The following is a 21184-nucleotide window of genomic DNA, read 5'->3' on the forward strand; positions in this document are numbered from 1 at the left end:
TTGATTTTCAACACAGAGGGTCTTTAAGCTCAAAGGGGCTCTATGTAGAACTGAGAAACCCTTGATATTGGCGACACCGGTGGCCGTTAAGTGAACTGCAGTCAGCAACTTCACGAGTTCACACGTACATGAAATCGGATATAGTAATTTAGGCGTATTTGTGCTGTCCGGGAGAGGGCTCCGAGCTCGAAATGTGGCCCGAACCCAGAGTACTCGCCCTTTTACTGGGCTAGAAACCAGCCGAGAGTGAGGTGATGGGGTGGTGGAGGGATCCTGTGAAACTGTCATGGGACAGAGGTGAGGGAAGGCTATTTTTATACCGGCTTCCTCTTGTGCTAATTTGGTTTATTACCTGAACGTGCTCCTCCAGAACTTTGTTACATAAAACTTCATTTATTGCTCGCACTCTTAAGGCTGATTTATACTTCTGCGTTGGACGTAGGCTACACTCGGTTTTCATTTATACTCCTGAGTCGTTGTCCGCGTCGACATGCAATTACACATGCAGAGGGAGCACGTGTAACCCCTGAGGGAGGGGTTCTAGCAGACCAATCACAGTGCTTGTGGTCCGCGTAGAATTGACGCGTTGTTTCAGTTTTAAGTTGCGTTCACAGTACAAGCGACTTTGTCGCTGCAGGTCGCCAGTGGCTGCGCTGGAGGGCGTTCCCACTACTGGTTGCCTAGTAATGTTTGCGAGTGACATTCACGGATGTACACTCTATGTTTGACAACAAATACGTTTTCTTGCCGCTACAAACAAATATTTCGGAAGGAAAAGTCTAAATATAAATGGAATCAGTACATAAAATGCATAATATTAAAGATGAATGAGAAACAGTGAGTGCTCTTTGCCATCGCGGCTAACTGCAGAAAACGGGCAAATACCGGTCTATCTGGGTTCCCGAAACCATTCAGGCACCGAGTCAGTACGGTGAATACCACTGTATGTACACGGAGATATATCATAAATAATAGGACAGTTTCTGATTGCTAAAAATGACCTTCTCGTTCAACTTGCCTCGGTCAGACTCAGCACTGAAGAGTGACGCGCTCCACTGACTTCACTCCTATTGGTTGTCGCTCCCGAAAGTCGCTCTGCATTTGCATAAAGTTAAACAGATCTCAACTTTGTCGCGTCGCCAGACATGCCCCATCCAGTCGCCAACGGTCGCCGGAAATCGCCCGCTCACCATTGAAAATGAATGGTATCGTGTCGCTTGGTCGCGTGTAGTGTGAACGCAGCTTTAGGAATGACTATGGCGTAGGATCGACGCAGAAGTATAAATCAGCCTTAACACACCTAAAGTAAGGTACAAGAGACTGAACGTGATTCAGGGCCTGATATGCTGATGGCGAAGTTCTTTTTCGTTCTTCGCTTTGAAGTAAAAAGAAGTTGGAAATACCTTTACAGCGATGTACTGTTAATGAACATCCCGACGCCGTCCACGCTGCTGATGAATATGTAAATATGTGTCTGCACTCTGCACGCTTTCCTCTAGTAAACACACGGAACAAAAATGAACAAAAGAGGTGAGAAAACAGCAGTTAAGAAAGCATCTGATCATAGCGATGTGGATGTGTACACCAGCTCTGCGATTCACCAGCATCATGCCGACGGATGAGGTATTTAAAATTACACTGTTATGATAGTTTGAATATAAAGCATGTTTGAGACTATATACCAGACTGTAATAAAAAGATGGACAGCGCATCGCTGCTCTGCTTCTTTCCACTGTAGAAAAATGAAGCCAAAATATCCCAATAACGGTTGTTGCCGATTACGCCGTTCGGAGGCCGAGTCTGTGCCGTGGTGGAGCCGCGGTATCAAGGTCCTAGTCTCAGCCTCAGACGTCACGCCCACGGAACCTTGGCTAAACGTCTGATGCATATGGTACACTTAACTGGAAACACTTCAGGAATGTCGAAGTCGTCATCTGATTGGTTGAATTTTATCAGATTTCCAGGGGGCGCGAGTGTCACGTTTATTTTCGGTCCGCCGGGAAACAAAGCGCAGACGTGTGATTGCGGAAGAAAAACTGTTGTGTTTACATGAGTGACAATGAGCATTTATCAAGATCAGCTAAACGTAGGATTCTCAAAAGTATGCAAGGTTCACGGCATAGACTCTTGAAGTTTTCTTCTCCTTCTTTGATTTTCTATGCTGACTGACTTGTTGCACGCCGGTCTGTTGTTGTGGGGACATTTCCACGCCCCGAAACGTGACGCTGAACGAAACGAACTGTAATTGGTTGTTTTACATGTCGGTCAAACGGCCTTATGGGCGGGCCTTGGCCAAAGAAAGCTGCTATGAATTCCAGACCTTCAGCCGTCAGTCTGAAGGTCTGGCTACGCGAGACTATCAAGGTCCCGCAGACTCAGTCAAGCACAGCTGTCAATCATAACGTTACACCTCGTTTTTATAGCATCACATAACTAAAACCAAACCTATTGGAAATTAACACTTGAACATACATCTGTGTGATAAGAACTACCTAAAATTACAGAAACAATCTTTTGGGAAAAAAATTATTTGATGTGTAATTGGATTTTTTAGTTTGGCTCGTGTCCCATTCGATTACATGGAGAGGGCGGGATTTATGACCTATACTGCAGCCAGCCACCAATCGCTTTGGTTTAACTTTTTAGGACCCATGCTATATACTAATATTGATCTAGCTATGTGAGACTATAGTTTGAATGAATCCCTTTTCTTTGCATGACACATTGACAATACAGCACAGATTGGCTCTTTCGGCATTATTATCCTGAACATTGTACAAGCATTTGTTTCATGTGTCACAGAACAGAAGAGAGGCTCTCGGGAGTGTGAGAAAACGTCTCACGGCGAAAACGTCCCGAGTCCTTCACATACAAATCAGTCGTCAAGCTTTCATAGACAACGGAAGTCGGGGAAGGTCTCGTTTTTAAAGTTTCGTTAGAAGCTGTTCACACATAGGCCATAAAGAAGTGATTAATACATGAAAATTTTTACCTATAGCCCCTTTAAACATCATTACATATAATCTGCCATAACTCAAGTGTATTGTAAGTGTAAATACTAAAGTTAGTCAAAACACAACAGATCCTCAAACAATATAGACAAACAGATTTATTTATTTACAAATATCCCAACCAAATCAGGCCTAAAAACAACCCTAAAACATGTAACTTGAAACCATAACTGTTTAAAATATAATATTCAGTTCTTCATAATGATCCTGTTTGTCATTGGATGCAAAATCAATTTAGAGATAACATTGACTAATTATTTATTAAGAGTATACTGGACCTGTTTGAACAGGAAACGAAGCTGCCCCTTTTCTATTTTAAAGCATTAACAGAAAAGATTTCAGAGATTTCAGATAAAGTCATGAGCAGTGAGGTTTGATTGTGGGTTTCAACAATCTCAAGTGTCCTCATAAATCAATGAACGTGTGACCCGGCCGATGCAGACTCCAGATCTCTTTCTCCTCCTCCTTAATGTGACAGACATATGAAACCCAGCCCATGAAGCACGCGCCTGCGTGTCCCCGGGGACCAATTTAAAAGGCGCACGCGTTTGCTGCCCGGCCTCTTCCTTCTATTCAAATGGAATCCTGTGCTTAATGCCAACGGTTGCCACGGCGACGGTGATGCCACCATCTGTCACACAGCCTATTCAAAGCAGCACCATTTCTCTTTAATGAAGGGGTGATGTGTAGTTATTAATTACACAATGATGAAAAACAGAATTACAGTTTAGACCTACAGTGCACACTGACATGGACAACTGCTGTTTTGTAATGTTTCTCAGGGTTTTCACACTTTTTGACCAATGAATTTCAATGAATCTTATATTTTGCTGCTTAGAAAAGGCATTTTTTTACCTGATACTATGACCGTGAAGAACTTTGTGTTTCTGTATTATCGATCTTAGAGGGAAAATGTTGTCATTACTTACTCACCCTCAAATTGTTCCAAACCTGTATGAGTTTCTATCTTCTGTTGAACACAAAAGAAGATATTTTGAAGAATGTCGGTAACCTTTGACTTCTATAGTCGGAAACAAATACTATGGAAGTCAATGGGGTCCGTCATCTGTCTGGTTACAAACATTCTTCAAAATATCTTCTTTTGTGTTCAACAGAAGAAAGAAACTCATACAGGTTTGGAACAACATTAGGATGAGTAAATGATGACGGGATTTTCATGTTTGGGCGAAGTATCCATTTAAGAGGAATTTAATGAGGCAGAATATCACTGATCTACTACAATTCATTTATTCCTTAAAGTCCCCCTGTGGTGAAAATCCAGCTTTTAATGTTGTTTATATGTCTATGTGGTGTTTTTAATGTGCTTTAAGACAAACCATGTGCAAATTCACAAGTCGGCACCATTGCTGAGCATTTTCTCCTTAAAACTGCAGTGAACCAAAGACAGATAATATTGGCTGTTTCTGACGTCACAAACTACCTTGTAACCAATCAGATTAAACATGTGATCGTCAACAAGTGGATCTCTGAGCTGCTGTGAGTGAGTGGAGGCGGGGCTCATTTGCATATTCAGAGAACAGTGTATACTAAATGAGTCATGGGTGTAGTTACATCCAAGATATTTTAAGGAAAAAACATTTAAATATGTCATTTTAATGATCAAAGATGAGTTTTAAGGGATAAAAGTTTAGACTATTATTGACTTTAACCATTTTTAATGAGTAAAAGAGTTGCAATTATCCCTGCTCTATCCTGCATTCAACCAGGACAGAGTTTTAAGTGATCAAATCAATAACAATGAAATGCATAAACGTCATATATGATAGCAACATTGTTAAACATATAATTTAAGAGCTTTATTATTTATTCAGCTATAAATAAAATAGCTTTAAGAACTCAGCTCTGAAATAAAGCACATGTGTGATGGTGTAAAGAGCGCTGTCGCCCCCTGTCGGCCGGGAGCTCGAGGCATCATGACAACACACGGGAAAGGGTCTTTCTTTCTCTGGATATTTTCCTCAATGAGGGACAAAATTACGCTTAGAAATGTCAATAATGAAAAAAAAGGACAAAATATAGGCAATGGAGAAACAAAATCACTATTATGATGGCTCTTTTAAAATAATATAACAACACCACCTGAAATTATTACAAAATGACAAAATATCAGAAATTACGAAACATTTCTGGCTCCCAATACTAATTAGAAAAATAGATAATAATTGTATATACAAATTTTTTTTAGGCTATTATAATTGCTGGCTCTTAATAATAAAGAAAATAAAAAGTCAAAATATAAAACCATGCCAAATATAGGCTATTAATAATTATAATACGTATGGGGAAAATGCACACAGTTCTAACCTAAAATAGAACACATTACCATTAGTTTAACTATCATCAAATGTTAAATAGCCCAGCTAATAATATTATTGAATTAACTTCCAATCTTCAGTTGAATGATTAGATCAGTCCATACACTGATGCCCTTCACATTAAAGTCTCCATCTTCCAGTTTGAGCGCGTTAAGCTCAGTCTCAGTGTCCTCTTTTAAAGGTGCTCCTGAATTTAATAAATCTTTTAATCGATCAGCCATAGCATTAAACGTCACTGGCCCATCTGACGTCGGCACCCAAACACTCTCCAAGACGTCATACTGCAAGCAGGACGCCCACTGTTTCAAAACACCCCAATATGCCTGTTTAAACTCCGGAGACTGTCGGGAGAGGACAGTACAAAGTCCGGGAGACAGCGATCTGCACAGTTTACTGCAACACCCATCGCGATGTTGAATCCAGGCGAGGATAAAGTGCTGAGTGACGGCGTTCGTGTCGTCATTACTGGAGAGGAGCGCAGCTGCTATTACGTCATACAGGCTTTCCGTTTTTCCCGCGCTGTCACGAAGGATGGAATCCAGCACTGTTCTCGCATACTCGTCATTGCCGGAACGAGTTAGCAGAGAGTTCAGGAGTTCCCGGAGCAGTTTGCCTCTCACTTCTGCCTCAACCTGTAAACCAGGATGACTAGTCCGGTCACACGAGCGGCAGAGCAGATTAAACGCAGATTTGCGTGTAATGAAGCTGCTTTGATCAAACTGGAATTCCTGTGCTGCAGTTTTGGGATTTGGGAAAAGCATTTGAGCCACAGAGTTCGGTGAGTAAGGGTTTGTGAGTAGATTAACGAGCAGCTTGTGTTGACACTGAGCCAGGTCCGAGAACATGACTGGAGAGTGCGCCGGGAGCGCGTCCTGCAGCCGCTGGTTGGTGTCCTGCAGGCCGGCCTCCAGTGCGGACCGGACCGTGGGGTTGGACTGGAAGCGGGAGTGGAGCTGCTCGCAGTACTCGGCCCACTGAAACGCCCGCTGTAAGGTGTGCTGGTCCCATTCACGCACGCGGTCCGTCTGAGACACGGTCAGTAACTCCAGGATGTTCGTCAGTTGTCTCAGCACAGCCTCCATGAAACTCCCTGCACTGTTACCGCACATAAACAAGAAAGCATGGAATATGAACTTCAGCTAGCGCGTGCTTCGTTCTTGATTCGCTATTGGTGGAGGACGCGCACGACGTCACTTTTTTTTTTTCGCGGTACTGAACTTCCTAAAACTATTTTTTCAAAATAAAAGTTGCATATATATATATATATATATATATATATATATATATATATATACAGCGCTTGACATTAACTTTTTTGCTCACTAGCCAATGTGGCTAGTGGTTTTCCAAAATGACTAGCCACGCAGCATTTTTACTAGCCACAGTTTTGTTGTTGTACGTTTTATATGATTAAAATTGACAATGGGGCTGAAAACGTGCTAAAATGAACTAATATTATCATTAGCTCTGATAAGGTTGTTAAGCTCCTTTTTTGATAACATGTTGTCTAAGATACACACATAAAATAGCTTCTTATTGTATATAATAAAAGTGCTGCATTGTTTGTTTGTTTTTTGTTTTACAGCAGTAAATACTGCAATACAGAGTAGAACAATTATCTGCATTAGAAACAACGAGCAAAGAATAAATAATAATTTTAAAGAAAAAATCCACAATTAAGGCACCAGGATTACAACTTTATATAGGCTATATAGGACTATATAGGACTTTGGATTGTTTTGCATCAGCTTTTCCTCAGAGCTCTGACTTAATAATTATCATCATGAAGCTCTGAGTAACTGGAGATATGTCCACCTGAAACAAGTATAGGCCTACAGGTCTTTATTTTCCAGATTATTCCCACAAGCGCATCTCCTGCTTTCTTTCATGGCATGATTAATTTTATTAAAACATAGAATTAACTCTGGAAAGATAGTTGTGATATGACGTGACATAAGGGCAGCCCTGCTAGTAGTTAGGCCTACACCGTGGCCCTTAATCATGAAGATGATTTTTGCTTTAATACCGGCCATGCACACTCACGAACTGACTGAACGCTGTGTTGATGTGTGTGTGTATGCGACCAGTCGCGTGTGATGATCGTTCGTTTGGCGCGCGCACCCTCGCGCAGCGGCACTGCAGGAGAGCGTGAGACACGCCGGTGGTCTGGATTCTCCTGCTATTAAAAAAAGATCGCTATATCATCACATTAAGTTGATAATTAAGGGCAGACTAAAACAGCCCAGTTCGTCGCACAGTCCGCGAGTTTAATCTCCGCGTGTCTTCTTGTTTGCAGTGTTGTCGTTCAAGAGGATTCACGAATGGACCAATGAGCAAACACTAAACTATGTGCAGGTGGTACTCATGGGAGTGGTAGTGGCATAGTGTCAAATTGCAATTCGTTTGTTATGTCAGATGTCCTTTGACAAGACTACAAATCTTCAACACGCCAAAGTGGCTAGTGAGAGTGACTGTGTTACCCGCCACGGGTGAAATGCGCCCGCATTTGGCGGGTTGGCGGGTGTTAATGTCAAGCCCTGTATATATATATATATATATATATATTATTATTATTATTATTATATGATATATATATATATATATATATTGATCACTTGTTGATTTTTTTACAGTCTATGGTTCCAACGTATAAATAGATTCTCATTTTACAAAAAAAACATTTTGTGAAAAGCACGTTTTGTAGCCTATTTTATTTTATATGTTGTATTCATTTTTATCTGTATATATATAAACATTTAAAGTAAAATAGTTGTATTATAACATATTAGATATAGAAAAATAACATGCATATACAATACTATTTCTTTGTAAGATCAAGATGTGTATGGTATTTCTATTTTTCCGGCCAGTTAACGTTTTTCTCTTCTGTGTGGCTCGTTTTATGGTCTCTCCTGCACGGAGCTGTCGCATCGCGCTGATAAAGACGCGTCGCGTCGCGTCTCTCAGGGAGGCGGTGAGATGAGCGCACTTTGAACTGAGACTCGCAATGACATTCGGCTCTTTGAGGCTCAGTGTCATGGTAAACAGTCTGAGGACCCTGTGCTTGAGAAAAGCATGAATTCATTGGAAACGAGAGTCTACTTTTGAAGAACCGCCTGCCGGCAGTGCATTCTGGAGGGTGAGTGGATATTTTTCTGGAAAGAGAAATGTTTCTTATAGATGGATAGATAGATAGAGACATGGATACATTGATAGATTGATAGAATTACCTATAGTACAGTACAAATATTTTTATTCTTTTTAAAATAAAATGCATTAATGTGGAAAAAGTTCCTTCAACATTCAGTACCCTAATTATACTTATAGAAGAACTTTTTTGAGCAATGCATCTAGTTTAGATCTGCCTACAATATAGTCTGTTTTTGTGGTTTCTCTTTAAGTGTTAAAAATAGCTCATGAAAGCACCAGCAGCTTGGAAATATTACTACAGTCATAAAATGTCAAGCATACCCACTTGAAAACAAATAGAAAATAACAGTTTTTTTGCTATTAGACTGCAGAAGGTATTTGAGTTTCTCTCATATGGGCTGCCTCAGTTAAATGTGTTATTGTGCACTTAAAACTAACAGTTAAAGCCTGTAAATATAATTAAAGCCAGTCTGATACATCAAGCATTATGTAATGGGATTGTGCAGACAACTAGACTGAATAAGCTAACTGGGAAAGGAAATAGACTTTAAAATTAACTTGAATGCAAAAGGCAAAAAATCAGGTTGGATTTAGAAAATGTGATAAGATGACCACTGCATGGAGACTGAAGAAGTCCTGTGTGTGTGTGTGTGTGTGTGTGTGTGTGTGTGATTTACCCTTCACAGTCCTTTAAGGGCAGAATACAATGTGTGGTCTGTGCTTGATGAACATGACAGCGTTGAAGCTCAAATAACTGCAGCAGAATCAGATAATTGAGCTGGAGTATTATCACTTATATTTCTGCATTAGTCAGTGTTTGGTTTACAGATGGGAAATTCACACAACCTATTGGAGACACTTATTGTCTTTATATAACTCTACTGTTGCAACTTCAATTTAAACTCATCTGTTTGCTAAAACAATATTGACTGAAATAATATTATGTTGTTCAATATAATTGTCCCAGCTAAAGGTTTTCTGTCACACTGTACACTGACCTTTGGAGTCAACCATATGTGCCCAATATGTGAGTTTATATGTGTGGTGGTGAATGTACTGTAAATGTCCTCTCAATCTGTGAACTGTGCGGGCTTGTGTTTGCAGAGCATCTGTTTCAAGGTGGTGATCACACAGTTGTGTGAGCGTCTAATGTCAGCAAATGGTTAGCAGTCTTTGAGAAACGAGAGAGATTTTAGCGAATGCTTGTCTGTTTTATTAAGTGCCACTTTCTGAAGAAAATTTGTGTGGTACTTTTTCATACAAAACCTGATGCCATAATGCTATATAGTATCGTTTCATTATATCCAACGAAGTACAAACAGAGCTCACGCTGAAATAAAACTGGCTTAAAGGGTTAGTTCACCCAAAAATAAAAATTCTGTCATTATTTAATATTTACTCACCCTCATGTCGTTTCAAACCTGTAAGACTTTCGTTCATCTTCGGAACACAAATGAAGATCTTTTTTATTGAAATCTGAGAGCTTTCTGTCCCTCCATTGACAGCTCTGCAACTCAGGGCCGTAGCTAGAGGATTCGGGGCCCCCTGAAAAAATATTGATGTGGGCCCCCACCACCCTCCACCAATATCATATACTGTACAATAGCTGAGCATGGAGGCCACATATAACAGAAGATGGTGATGTTGTTGTAAAACCTTTATTTTAAAAGTTAAATGTTTATATAAAAACTACAACTAATAAAAACTAACAAAAAGCAAGAAATTGTTAAATAATAATAAAAACAATTAAAAAAATTCAGTCTGTTATAATTCATAAATCAAAAAGTAAACATTTAAAATTGACAAGAATGCGGTCTAATTAAAAAAATAAAACCATTTAAAACCATTTATTGTCTTATTTTTTTAATAAAGATAATATGGAACTGGTAATATTATTAAATAAAGCGAATACATTTATTCATCCAAGTGCAGTGTGTTGTATTCTCGATGTATTAAATATCATCAGCCGGCAGGTCAGATGCATAATGCAATGCGTCGTGACTCGTGAATTTAGACCACGTAATCATTCGGTCGATTGTGGCGCGCACCGATAATAAAAAATGACTGTACACGGCAGACTGTAGACGGACGTTTTCTAATTCCCAGCAAAATAACATAACCTGTCTTTAAGAGCGTCTTGATCTACTGGGATACAACCACTCTCCTTGCCTCCCTCTCCATCTTTTCGTGGCGTTTCTGGTTCCCTGATTTATGTTTTCTTTTCCCCGACATTTTTCAGTCAGTCAGTCTCCTGCTCTTCCACCAAGTTCATCGTTAACTTCAGGCTGCCGCCTCAACTCTGATTGGTTCTGTTCACGAGCTGGGGTGGGACTTACAATTTTATTGGGTCCATCTGATGTTTGTCACTGACTCTGACTGAATAATTAATAAATACTTTAGGTCGGACTAAACCATTTTAATGGAGGTAAGAGAAGCAGATATTTGGAAAAATATTTAACCAAATTGCACGTTTTTTTTTTTTTGGTTTTCATTTAAATCTCAGGCATACAACTAATATAAATATTAGAATTATTCATACTACAGGGGCCTAAATAGTATAACTGCTGGATTTTGTGGGGCCCCCTGGGCAGCGGGGGCCCCTACAATTGTCACCACCTTTCACCCCACTAGCGACGGCCCTGCTGCAACTACCACTTTGACGCTTCAGAAAGTTCATAAAGAGATGGTAAAACTAATCCATATGAATTGAGCGGTTTAGTCCAGGCGCAGGTCCTCCATCTGATCTGGATACGGCCCGGATCCGGCTGATTACAGTAAACCTCGGATTCAGAATAAGCAGAAAGACTAACATTAGCGTAGATGCCATTCTTCCAGTGGCGTAGGTTTGGACGGGGAGATCAATATATAAATATATTTTAAGTTTTGATCAAAATTATTGCAAGGGATATATCAGTGTCACTGGATATTGATAGGGACACGTCCCTAGTGTCCCTACTAAATTCGACGCCCCTGCGATTCTTCTTATGATGTAACGAGTACATCGGGTGTAATAGGAAGTGTTCCCAGTTCCAGCTGACCTAATTTATGCAGCCTAATAATCATTTAACTGATTTGAATAAAAGAAATGTATAATGTTCTATATATAATATTCTATATTTAGTCTAGATTTAAACTGACAGAGTGTGTCTGCTTCCCGGACAATGTTAGGAAGATTGTTCCAGAGTTTTGGTGCTAAATAGGAAAAGGATCTACCGCCAGCAGTCGATTTTGATATTCTAGGTATTATCAACTGGCCAGAGTTTTGAGATCGCAATAGACGTGACGGACTATAATGTGTTAAGAGCTCTGGGAGAGTACTGGGGAGCCAAACCATTTAGTGCTTTATAAGTAATCAGCAATATTTAAAAATGTATACAATGTTTAAAGGGTTAGTTCACCCAAAAATGAAAATTCTGTCAGTAATTACTCACCCTCATGTTGTTCCAACCCCGTAAGACCTTCGTTCATCTTCGGAACACGAATTAAGATATTTTTGATGAAATCTGAGAGCTGGATCACTCCTCCATACTAGTCCATAGGCTTCTTCAGGGATTGAACTTGCCGGCCTCGAAAAGTTATGAAAGACATCGTTAAAATAGTCCAAGTGACTACAGTGGCTCAATCTTAAGTTTATCAAGCGACGAGAATACTTTTTGTGCGCAAAAAAACAAAAATAACGACTTTATTTCAACTATTCATTTCCTTCTCTGTGGGCTTTCGAGTCAGTTCACTAGTGTAATAGCGTAAGCTTCTGTTGTTGTACGTCACACGCATCACGCACATGACCAGTGTCGGCCAATAGTGAGCCTACGTGTGACGTAGCTCTATGGAATCACACTACGTTAACTGACTCGAGGCCCAAAGAGAAGGAAATGAATAGTTGAAATAAAGTCGTTATTTTTGTTTGTTTTTGCGCACAAATGTATTCTCGTCGCTTGATAAACTTAAGATTGAGCCACTGTAGTCACTTGGACTATTTTAACGATGTCTTTAATAACTTTTCGAGGCCGGCAAGTTCAATCCCTGAAGAAGCCTATGGACTAGTATGGAGGATGATCCAGCTCTCAGATTTCATCAAAAATATCTTAATTCATGGTCCGAAGATGAACGAAGGTCTTACGGGGTTGGAACAACATGAGGGAGAGTAATTACTGACAGAATTTTCATTTTTGGGTGAACTAACCCTTTAATAGGGAGCCAATGCAGTGTTGACAGAACCAGGTCATACTTCCTGGTTCAATAATCTAGCCTTGAGGTCATGAATACATGAACTAACTGTGCCGCATTTTTCACTGAAAGCATATGTCGTAATTTAGATATATTTTTAAGATGGAAGAATGCGATTTTACAGATGCTAGACACGTGACTTTCAAATGAAAGATTGGTATCAAAGAGCACACCCAGGTTCCTAACCAACGACGAAGACTTAAGAGAGCAGTATCAGAAGCAAAGTGTTAGACAGTATTCTAGGTTATTACGTGCAGAGGTTTTTTGCCCAATAATTAGAAACTGTTTTTTTTTTTTCTTCAGAATTTAGTAGTAGGAAATTACTAGTCATCCACATTTTTATGTCAGCTATGCATTCCGTTAATTTTGTGAATTGGTAAGTTTCGTCAGGGCGCGAAGAAATATAGAGCTGAGTATCATCAGCATAACAATGAAAGCTAACTCCATGCTTCCTAATGATATCTCCCAAGGGTAGCATGTACAGAGTGAACAGCAACGGTCCTAGTACTGGGCCTTGTGGTACGCCATACTGAACTTGTGATCGATAAGACATATCTTCATTTATTGCTACAAACTGATAACGGTCAGATAAGTATGATTTAAACCATGCTAGTGCAATTCCACTAATGGCAACACAATTTCCGAGTCTATTTAAAGCTGCAGTCCCCAGTTTTTCCTCTTTGTCGCCATCTCTGTTCAAAATCTGCAATTGCAGTCATTCGCGGAATTATCAACTTTACGTGAGTTGTACTTCGACACCCTCAACACAGCACAGATGAACACAATGTTTGAGGAGAGTGTGCGGCTGTCAGTCGCCGCGCCGGTGTGGATAATGGCATTCAGAATCACAGATTATTCTTTTGGAAGTGGATGTTGTCATCTGAACAACATCCACTTTTGTTCTGGTTCTGACATTGCAGTAAATCGCGCTGATTAAATCTAAAAATCGCTTATCATATCACACAAAACCGTGCAAATTATACTTTGTTCTCAAATTGTTAATGTTAACAACGTCAGCATTGCGTGACTACATGTAATGTCCTTCCGATATTATCCTTGTTTTCGCATGGGTCCGGTTCCAGTTTTTTTTTCTTCCTGTAGCCACTCCGAAGTCCGAACGAAGTCTTTTGCTTTTTACAGTGGGTGAGTTTCCAGTTGTCACTGGTGATTGTCGTTTGAACCTTTCTGGATCCGCCATCAAATTGATAAGTTTTATTATATCAAGTGCTGTGAGAAAAGGCTATAAATCTACACCTCCAACATCCTCACGCAATATAGCCTACTAGCCGAGACTCTTCTTCATGTGTACAGATGTGACGTAATGACGCAAAGACATGCTCGAATCTCCCGCGGAAATCCACCAGTACCACTGGAATTAAAAACATTATTACAAGCTTACCGCTTTGAATCGAGCGAAGGCAAGCAGATAGTTTTGAACACTGGCTGGTTATGTATTTTCTCAAATATGTATTTTGGATCATTTTTAACCCAGAAAAAGCTACGGACTGCAGCTTTAAAAGAATGTTGTGGTCAATAGTATCAAATGCAGCACTAAGAACCAGTAACACTAATAGAGATACAACCACAATGTGGTAGTTGCGTGGCTGTTAATGAAGGGACAGAAAGCTCTAAGATTTCATCAATAAGATCTTCATTTGTGTTCCGAAGAGGAACGAAAGTCTTGCGGGTTTGGAAAAACATGAGGTTGAGTAAATAATGACTGCATTTTCATTTTTGGGTGAACTACCCCTTTAACTTGAACACATCTTTCACATGCTCAACAAACATGTCTGTGGCTACAATGCTCAACGCTTTACAAACACATTGTTAACAGAAAACGTTGACGCCTCTGTCTCTCTCTCTCTCTCTCAATCTCTCTCTGTGCACATATGCACTGTATGTGTGTGTGTGTGTGTGTGTGTCATTGGTAAAGTGTTTAGCGAGGTTTTTAGTAGCTATGTTCTTGGGAGGTTGCTTGTTGGTTGCTTATTGATTATGTCAAAATAACTAAGTCTAATTAATTATTTGTGTCTCTATATCGCTTGGCTTCCTCCTTTAGTGTAAGTGTGCAGGATCATTTTCTCATGCTTTTTATCGTCTGCCAGATCTGATCATTTAGAGTAGTAATAGTGATGCCGGCACTACTAATAATAAGGCCAATCTCAGATCGTATCAGCTTTATCATTCAAGCCCTGATGATCACAGTCTGGAAATTTTAAAAACAGACAGCACTGATATTATTAGGGACTACTGTTCATGTCTCAAAAGGCATCTTCCTTTGTCCATATGGGACAATTTGTCCTCTTTTTAATTCCCTAGAGTGCCAGTAACACCTCTTTTTTTCCTCTTTCTGTTTCTCTCAACCTTTTCCAGCACAGGAGCTCTTTCAGAAAGAAAAGAAAAGAAAAGAGGAGATTTGGGTTTATCTGATAGACGTTTGGCAGGTAAAGTGAACTCTGGCTATTTTGTGAAACAAGAAAAATACAGATTGACTTTCAGTTCGCATTGGACTGCCAGCCATTCAGAGCTCACAACAACAATGTGACAATTGTTGGACCCAAGTTCTCATTCCCAGGTTGCTTAGTGGGATACAGCAGAGAAAAACTTAGGAAGAGGCCCCATTCTGCATCACTGAAGATATTTACACTTCTCAGAACTCATAACTTTTCTCTTGTGCCTCTGGAATTCACATGTGATGCAATGAATTATGGGTAAGGGGAAATCCCTCGCAGTGCTGGGTGGCATCACAAATTATCGCCACATTTCTGTGTGCATAATAAACCAGACCACTGCCACTGCATGTAATGCATTACAAATAAATAAACTTCAAGCAACAATGACATGCAAGCTTTGCTGAGAGACAGAACCAGATTAACTTGGCAGAATTCACTAGAAAAGAATGCTCTGTCTTCATCCGTGTGGATTGGTACACATTCTTCATCAAATAGCCTCAGGTTGTTACAGGGAAATGTAACTGCCTTAGACAAACAGGGAAATGTCTCTGCAATAACTGCTCTAGCCTCTATTAGTTACAGAGACACATTTGTTATCACTAAATTAAAGAAAACCTCACAGGGTTCATAATCCTCAACATCACTACATAACCAATTAATAACCAATCCACACTTTCATGATGTAATGCCGCTTTGACTGTCGGGTAGAAGACTTTTTTTTGTAACAATTATGCTCACCAAGTCTGCACTTATTAGAATAAAAATAGCATAAAAAACAGTCATTTTGTGAAATATCATACAAATTAAAATAAATGTTTTTAATATATTTTAAAATTTTAATTTATTCCTGTGATGCAAAACTAAATTTTCAGTCTCCAGTGTCGCATGATCCTTCAGAAATCATTCCAATATGCTGATTTGCTGCTGGAGAATCTTGTTGTGCTGCTTAAAATGAACATATAACTTTGAATATGAACTATTTATTTGAAATAGAAATCTTTTGTAACATTATAAATGTCTTTACTGTCACTTTTGATCAATTGAATGCATCCTGGCATTAGTTTATTTCCAAAAACCCAAACAATTGAACTGTAGTTTATATAGACCAGAATATCAAAGAGAACTGGTGGTGGACGCTTTTGACTTAGGGAAGTGAGAAACCATCTAGCGACCACTCAAAAAACTCTAAAAACCACATTGTAACACCCTAAAAAACACTCTGAACACCTTATCCCATCCCTAGCAATGCCCTGACAAGAACAATGTCCTAGAATCCAGTCAGAACACCGTAGGAATGGATCAGAGAATACTGTCAAAGTGTTCACATTATCTAAGACGTATTTTCTTCAGGAAATTTAATCTAGTTAGATTGTCTGAATGTGAAATGGCAATTTATTCTGAGGTTTTATTAGGGAAAGCATGTTTATTTGTGTTTATAGAGCTTTTGGGTCAAAGAGAGTCACTAGGGCAGGACTGGAGAGAAGCCACACAGTGGCTGTTCTGTCTTTAAAAAAAACAGGGGAAAAGCGAGGGAATATTATATCACAGGACAAACAAGAGAGCCTGGAGCTGGACTGTGATGAGAGGATCAGTATGGAGGATAAGAGTCGACTGTGAAACAACAGAAAGTGCTTGAATGATGATCGGAGGCACTTTAGGAGACAAAGAACATTTGTGTGAAATTGACAAAATTCCTCAAATGAATTATTTCAGAGCCAAATGACTGAATTAATGTTATTTAGTTGTACTGATGTCGATGTGGTTGTTTTCTGAAGCATGTGCAGTCCTCTGAGCGGTAAGCAGCAGCCGGCTGGCCCGGGCCTCACAGATCTGCAGCTGTACAGTCAGTGGCTGGCCAGTAGACATGAGGCCAGCCTGCTGCCCATGAAGGAAGACCTGGCGCTCTGGCTCTCCAGTATGCTGGGTAAGTCATTTATGAATTGCTCCAATATCTTCCCATATCTTTCAAATCAGTTAGTATCCATTGAGTTTCAAACAAAAAATGATCACTGGTCTGTTCTGAGTCATGGACAACTTGGACAATGCTGTAATGCTATAAATAAAAAAATAATGTAATCAACCATAATTATACATGGTTAGGATAGCAAATAAATAGCTGTATTTCAGCCTATATTTCTGAAAAAAATAGCTCTGGGCACATTTTGCTGCACTTTTCAAGTGACACGTCCACAAGAGGCGCTATTGTTTTTCTCCATTGCATTTTGCTAAATTATATTGCGGTGCTTGTAGTATGTCTCACAGGAAAATGTTACTGGCATTAAATATCATGTTCAATTTCCTCTAAAACAGTTACATGTGAATGTGGCAACATATTATTACGTTGGTTGCTTTTTGTATCACGGCAGTTCGGTTGAAAGGTGAATGTTTCCCCGCCAGCGTTTTTGGAAAAAAGTTGCAAGCCACCCCCAGCATTTTTTTTTATCACTTTCACAAAAGTTTCATGGCCCCCAGAATATTTTGCTGTATGAATATCTGAACACGCAATATATCAAAAGAAAGAACCGACACTCTTGCGTTTAAACTTTTATTCTATAGCTTCATGCATTCTTCTTTTTTAATCAACACTTGAATGTTTCATTAAAAAAAGCAACATTTTGAGGAAAAAATGAGTTGATCGAGTCCATCTAAGGTTGCACACAGTCCTAAACCTCATCCTGGGTCGACATTTTATTCACATTTTGCCAATAATCCGGATTTGCAATGGGGGTTGAATAATTTCAATTACAACTGTATGCTCCTGCTTACATATGCTATCGCTGGTTTCTGCTTCTTCTTCACATGTCTTTTGATCTGGAGATTATCTACTCTTTCAGAAGATGCCTAATAGCGCCCCCTACCGTATAACCGTGGAAATACTGAAACCCTGGAAATTCCGTCAATGGCGGGGAAGCGTTGTGTCATAAATGACGGAAATTACCAGGGAAAGATTTAATGCTCTATCACGTTTGAAATTAGCATACCCCCGACTAGGGATGCACTGATACCAATACCAGTATCGGTACTGGGCCTGATATCTGCGCTCGTGTACTCGTACTCATCAAAATGATCCAATACCAAAAATATACCACGATACCACGCTGCGTGTGTACAGTGTTTGATAACTGAACAACGGAAGGAAATATATTGATAAATGAATTAAGCCAACTAATTTGATTCATATTCTTTTGGTTTCTCTACCCAATACTTTTAAAGGGGTCATATAATGGTACATGCACTTTTTCAAGTTGATTGTACTGAAATGTGTGTTGGCAGTGCCTGTACACAACCATCATATAATGATAAAAATCCATCCAGTGTTTTTGTTTTAATCTCCTTATATGTTTTCCCCTGCCTCAAATCGAGCCGTTCGACCGTGTGACGTCACAGGCTCGGAAGCCCCTCCCACGATTGTTGATTGACAGGCGCGTTTCAACACAGACCCGCCCTCGCTCGTGAGCCAGTTGTCAATCATAGTCTGCGCGGACCGGCGCGGTCATTGTTGATATGCTGGAGCACTGTCTATGAGCAGAATGGCGTCTAAGCGATTGTGGTGTTCTGTTCTTGGGTGTAATAACGAACACAGTCATTTTAATGTTCCTAAATTCGAACCGCTGAAGACGCAGTGGCTGAGTTTGTTTTCGAAGGGAATATTCCCCACGATCAACGTCAATGCTCTCATGTTTGCGCGAATCATTTCTCACCAGACTGCTTTATAAACGAGGATCAGTATAAAGCTGGTTTTGCTAAGCAGCTGCTCATGAAAAAAGGATCGGTACCAGATATTCGTGTTCCTGCTGAACCTCTAGAACAACTGAAGTGAGTGTAACGTTTTATTAACCTTTATATTAATATTTATATATTTTCAAATCGCTTCACGATGAATGCGTCTAAGGTTTACACTCAGGGTACATTACTGCATGTTTTCTATGTACGACGTTCTCCATATAATTCATAATCCCACGTTTATAATGAACAACGCGTTATGGTTATTGTGTTATTGAGTTTCAAACGGTGTAGCACAGAACAGAGGGGCGGGGTGAGCGTAGCTCATTATCATTTAAAGTCATATGCACTGAAACGGCGTGCTGAAAACAGAGCTGTTTTTGACCAGGTAAAATAAGTGTTTTCTTACAATACTAATGAGAATTTTTAATTAAAGTATATTACAAACTTTTAATTTACACCCTAAAGAATCATATTAGCTTGTACAAAAATGGCATTATATGACCCCTTTAAAAATTACAAATGCAATGAATATACAGGTATCGGTACTCTATATCGGCAAGTACCAAAAATGAAAGCATCTGTATCGAACTTGCTCTAGAAAAGGTAGTAAGGGTAGTTTGATTTTTAACATTATTATCTTAACAGACATTTACATCGATAGTCTGGCGTTATAATTTATTTGCTTTTGGTGAACTGTGGAGTGGGTAAAACTGTTTTTAATGGCAGGCTAGCAGTTACCGTTGACTCGCGCTAGCCTAGCACCGGCGAACTATGCAACTGGAACGACTGGATGAACATTTTTGAAAACTGTCTCCACTGATAAATAACACTAAGGCTAACTTGGAAATGAGGCCCGATGTCCAAAATCCTGAACCACCCCTTTAATATGTGTCACACAATATGTTTTGATTTTATTTAATATAATCTATTTATGTGCATATACAAACATGCATACGATTGTATGTGTTTCCTTTTCCAACATTTCCCATCATTAATTAGATTCTGAATACCACTCACCATTTGAACCAGGAGTCAAATTCTGAACCGAAAAGAATGGTAGTGTGTCATGGTCCTGGCGTCTGTTCTGTGTGTGTGTGTGTGTGTGTGTGTGTGTGTGTGTGTGTGTGTGTGTGTGTGTGTGTGGATGGATGGAGGGGGATGTCTGTGGAATTCTGGCAGCTCTCGGGCTGTGAACAGCCAGCTGAAACCAGGGCTTTGTCTTTGGTCTGCCTGGAGCAAAAGGAAGCCAGGAGCCGCAGTGGGCCGCACAGGGGCTTCATATACAACCACACACCAACCACTAGATCCCTATCCAGATCTTCCACACTCTTTAGTGGCTTACTCCTGTCTCTGTGTTATTTTTTTTTTTAGACAAATAACTCCTCAGATCTCTGAAACTGATCTGTGCTACAGGAACACAATTTAACCTTTTGCTGATCTTGCCAGGAACCATATACTGTATATATATATGATTTGTTTTATTGTTTTACTCATTTGCATTTTTAGTAATTGTTGTTGCACTTTTTATTTGTGGTGTTTTGAGCTAAAGTAGCACAATTTATAATGCCATTGTTAAAACATAATCTTGGCAAACAGTAGATTACTTAAATGACTTTGCCTAGAAAGAAAATATCCATTCACACTACACTAGCCATGCTACCATTGTGACAGTTTTGCATGGAGAAACTCATTCACTTTTCTTCCTTGGAAAATACACAGGACAAATGGTGGTCCTACGTCGTACAGCGAGAGAGGTTCAAAGATGGCTTTTGTCACGGCCTTGTGACCAAAGATAGCCTGAAGTCATTTTCTGACAGTATCAGAAATGTATCATGAACATCTCACAGTGTGTTTGCTGCTTCAACCTACGTCTACTGACTAGCCAATAAAAATGCAACATGAAATGGCGTATTGGTTAACGTGACATGGCGCTAAAATTTAAAACTTACCTCAAGCTCCATTTACATAGTTGGCTTGCCAAGTTGGCCTCTTTTCCCTAACCATGGCCGTGACTAAGATGCTGTATTATGCATGCCAGGCCAGTAGTTGGCGATGCCACTTTGTAGAGAAACACTACGCACCTGCGCACATACGAATTATTTTACAGAGCAATGTGCCAAATGCACATGCCTAAAACACGTAATAACCATGTGCATACCTACACTGGTTTCACAGATTCGCTTTTTTTGTAGTTTACATGGAGATAGTAACAGTAGGCTATCTTTTCAAAAATTTGATCTTTGAAAGCCGTTTTCAAAAGTTTGCATTTTCAAGCCACCAA

The 21184-nt window shown here is 39.7% G+C and overlaps 2 protein-coding genes across 2 annotated transcripts in view; one reads left to right on the forward strand and one right to left on the reverse strand.

Moving 5' to 3' along the window:
* Positions 1–5241: 5241 nt before the first annotated feature.
* fancf (FA complementation group F) lies at positions 5242–6509 on the reverse strand. Its single transcript, XM_056245698.1, has one exon. The coding sequence runs from the start codon at positions 6454–6456 to the stop codon at positions 5410–5412; it is 1047 nt and encodes a 348-aa protein (XP_056101673.1). The 5' UTR covers positions 6457–6509; the 3' UTR covers positions 5242–5409.
* A 1764-nt stretch (positions 6510–8273) lies between these two features.
* LOC130080341 (growth arrest-specific protein 2) overlaps positions 8274–21184 on the forward strand; it is a 56798-nt gene continuing 43887 nt past the window's right edge. The window contains exons 1-2 of the mRNA XM_056245699.1: positions 8274–8486; positions 16953–17101. Coding sequence (XP_056101674.1) covers positions 16954–17101 — 148 coding nt within the window. The 5' untranslated portion in view covers positions 8274–8486; position 16953. The remainder of the gene's footprint in view (positions 8487–16952; positions 17102–21184) is intronic.

The sequence above is a fragment of the Rhinichthys klamathensis genome, unplaced genomic scaffold (assembly GCF_029890125.1).
Source record: "Rhinichthys klamathensis goyatoka isolate OS25496 unplaced genomic scaffold, OSU_Roscu_1.1 h1tg000033l_1, whole genome shotgun sequence".
Taxonomy (NCBI): domain Eukaryota; kingdom Metazoa; phylum Chordata; class Actinopteri; order Cypriniformes; family Leuciscidae; genus Rhinichthys; species Rhinichthys klamathensis.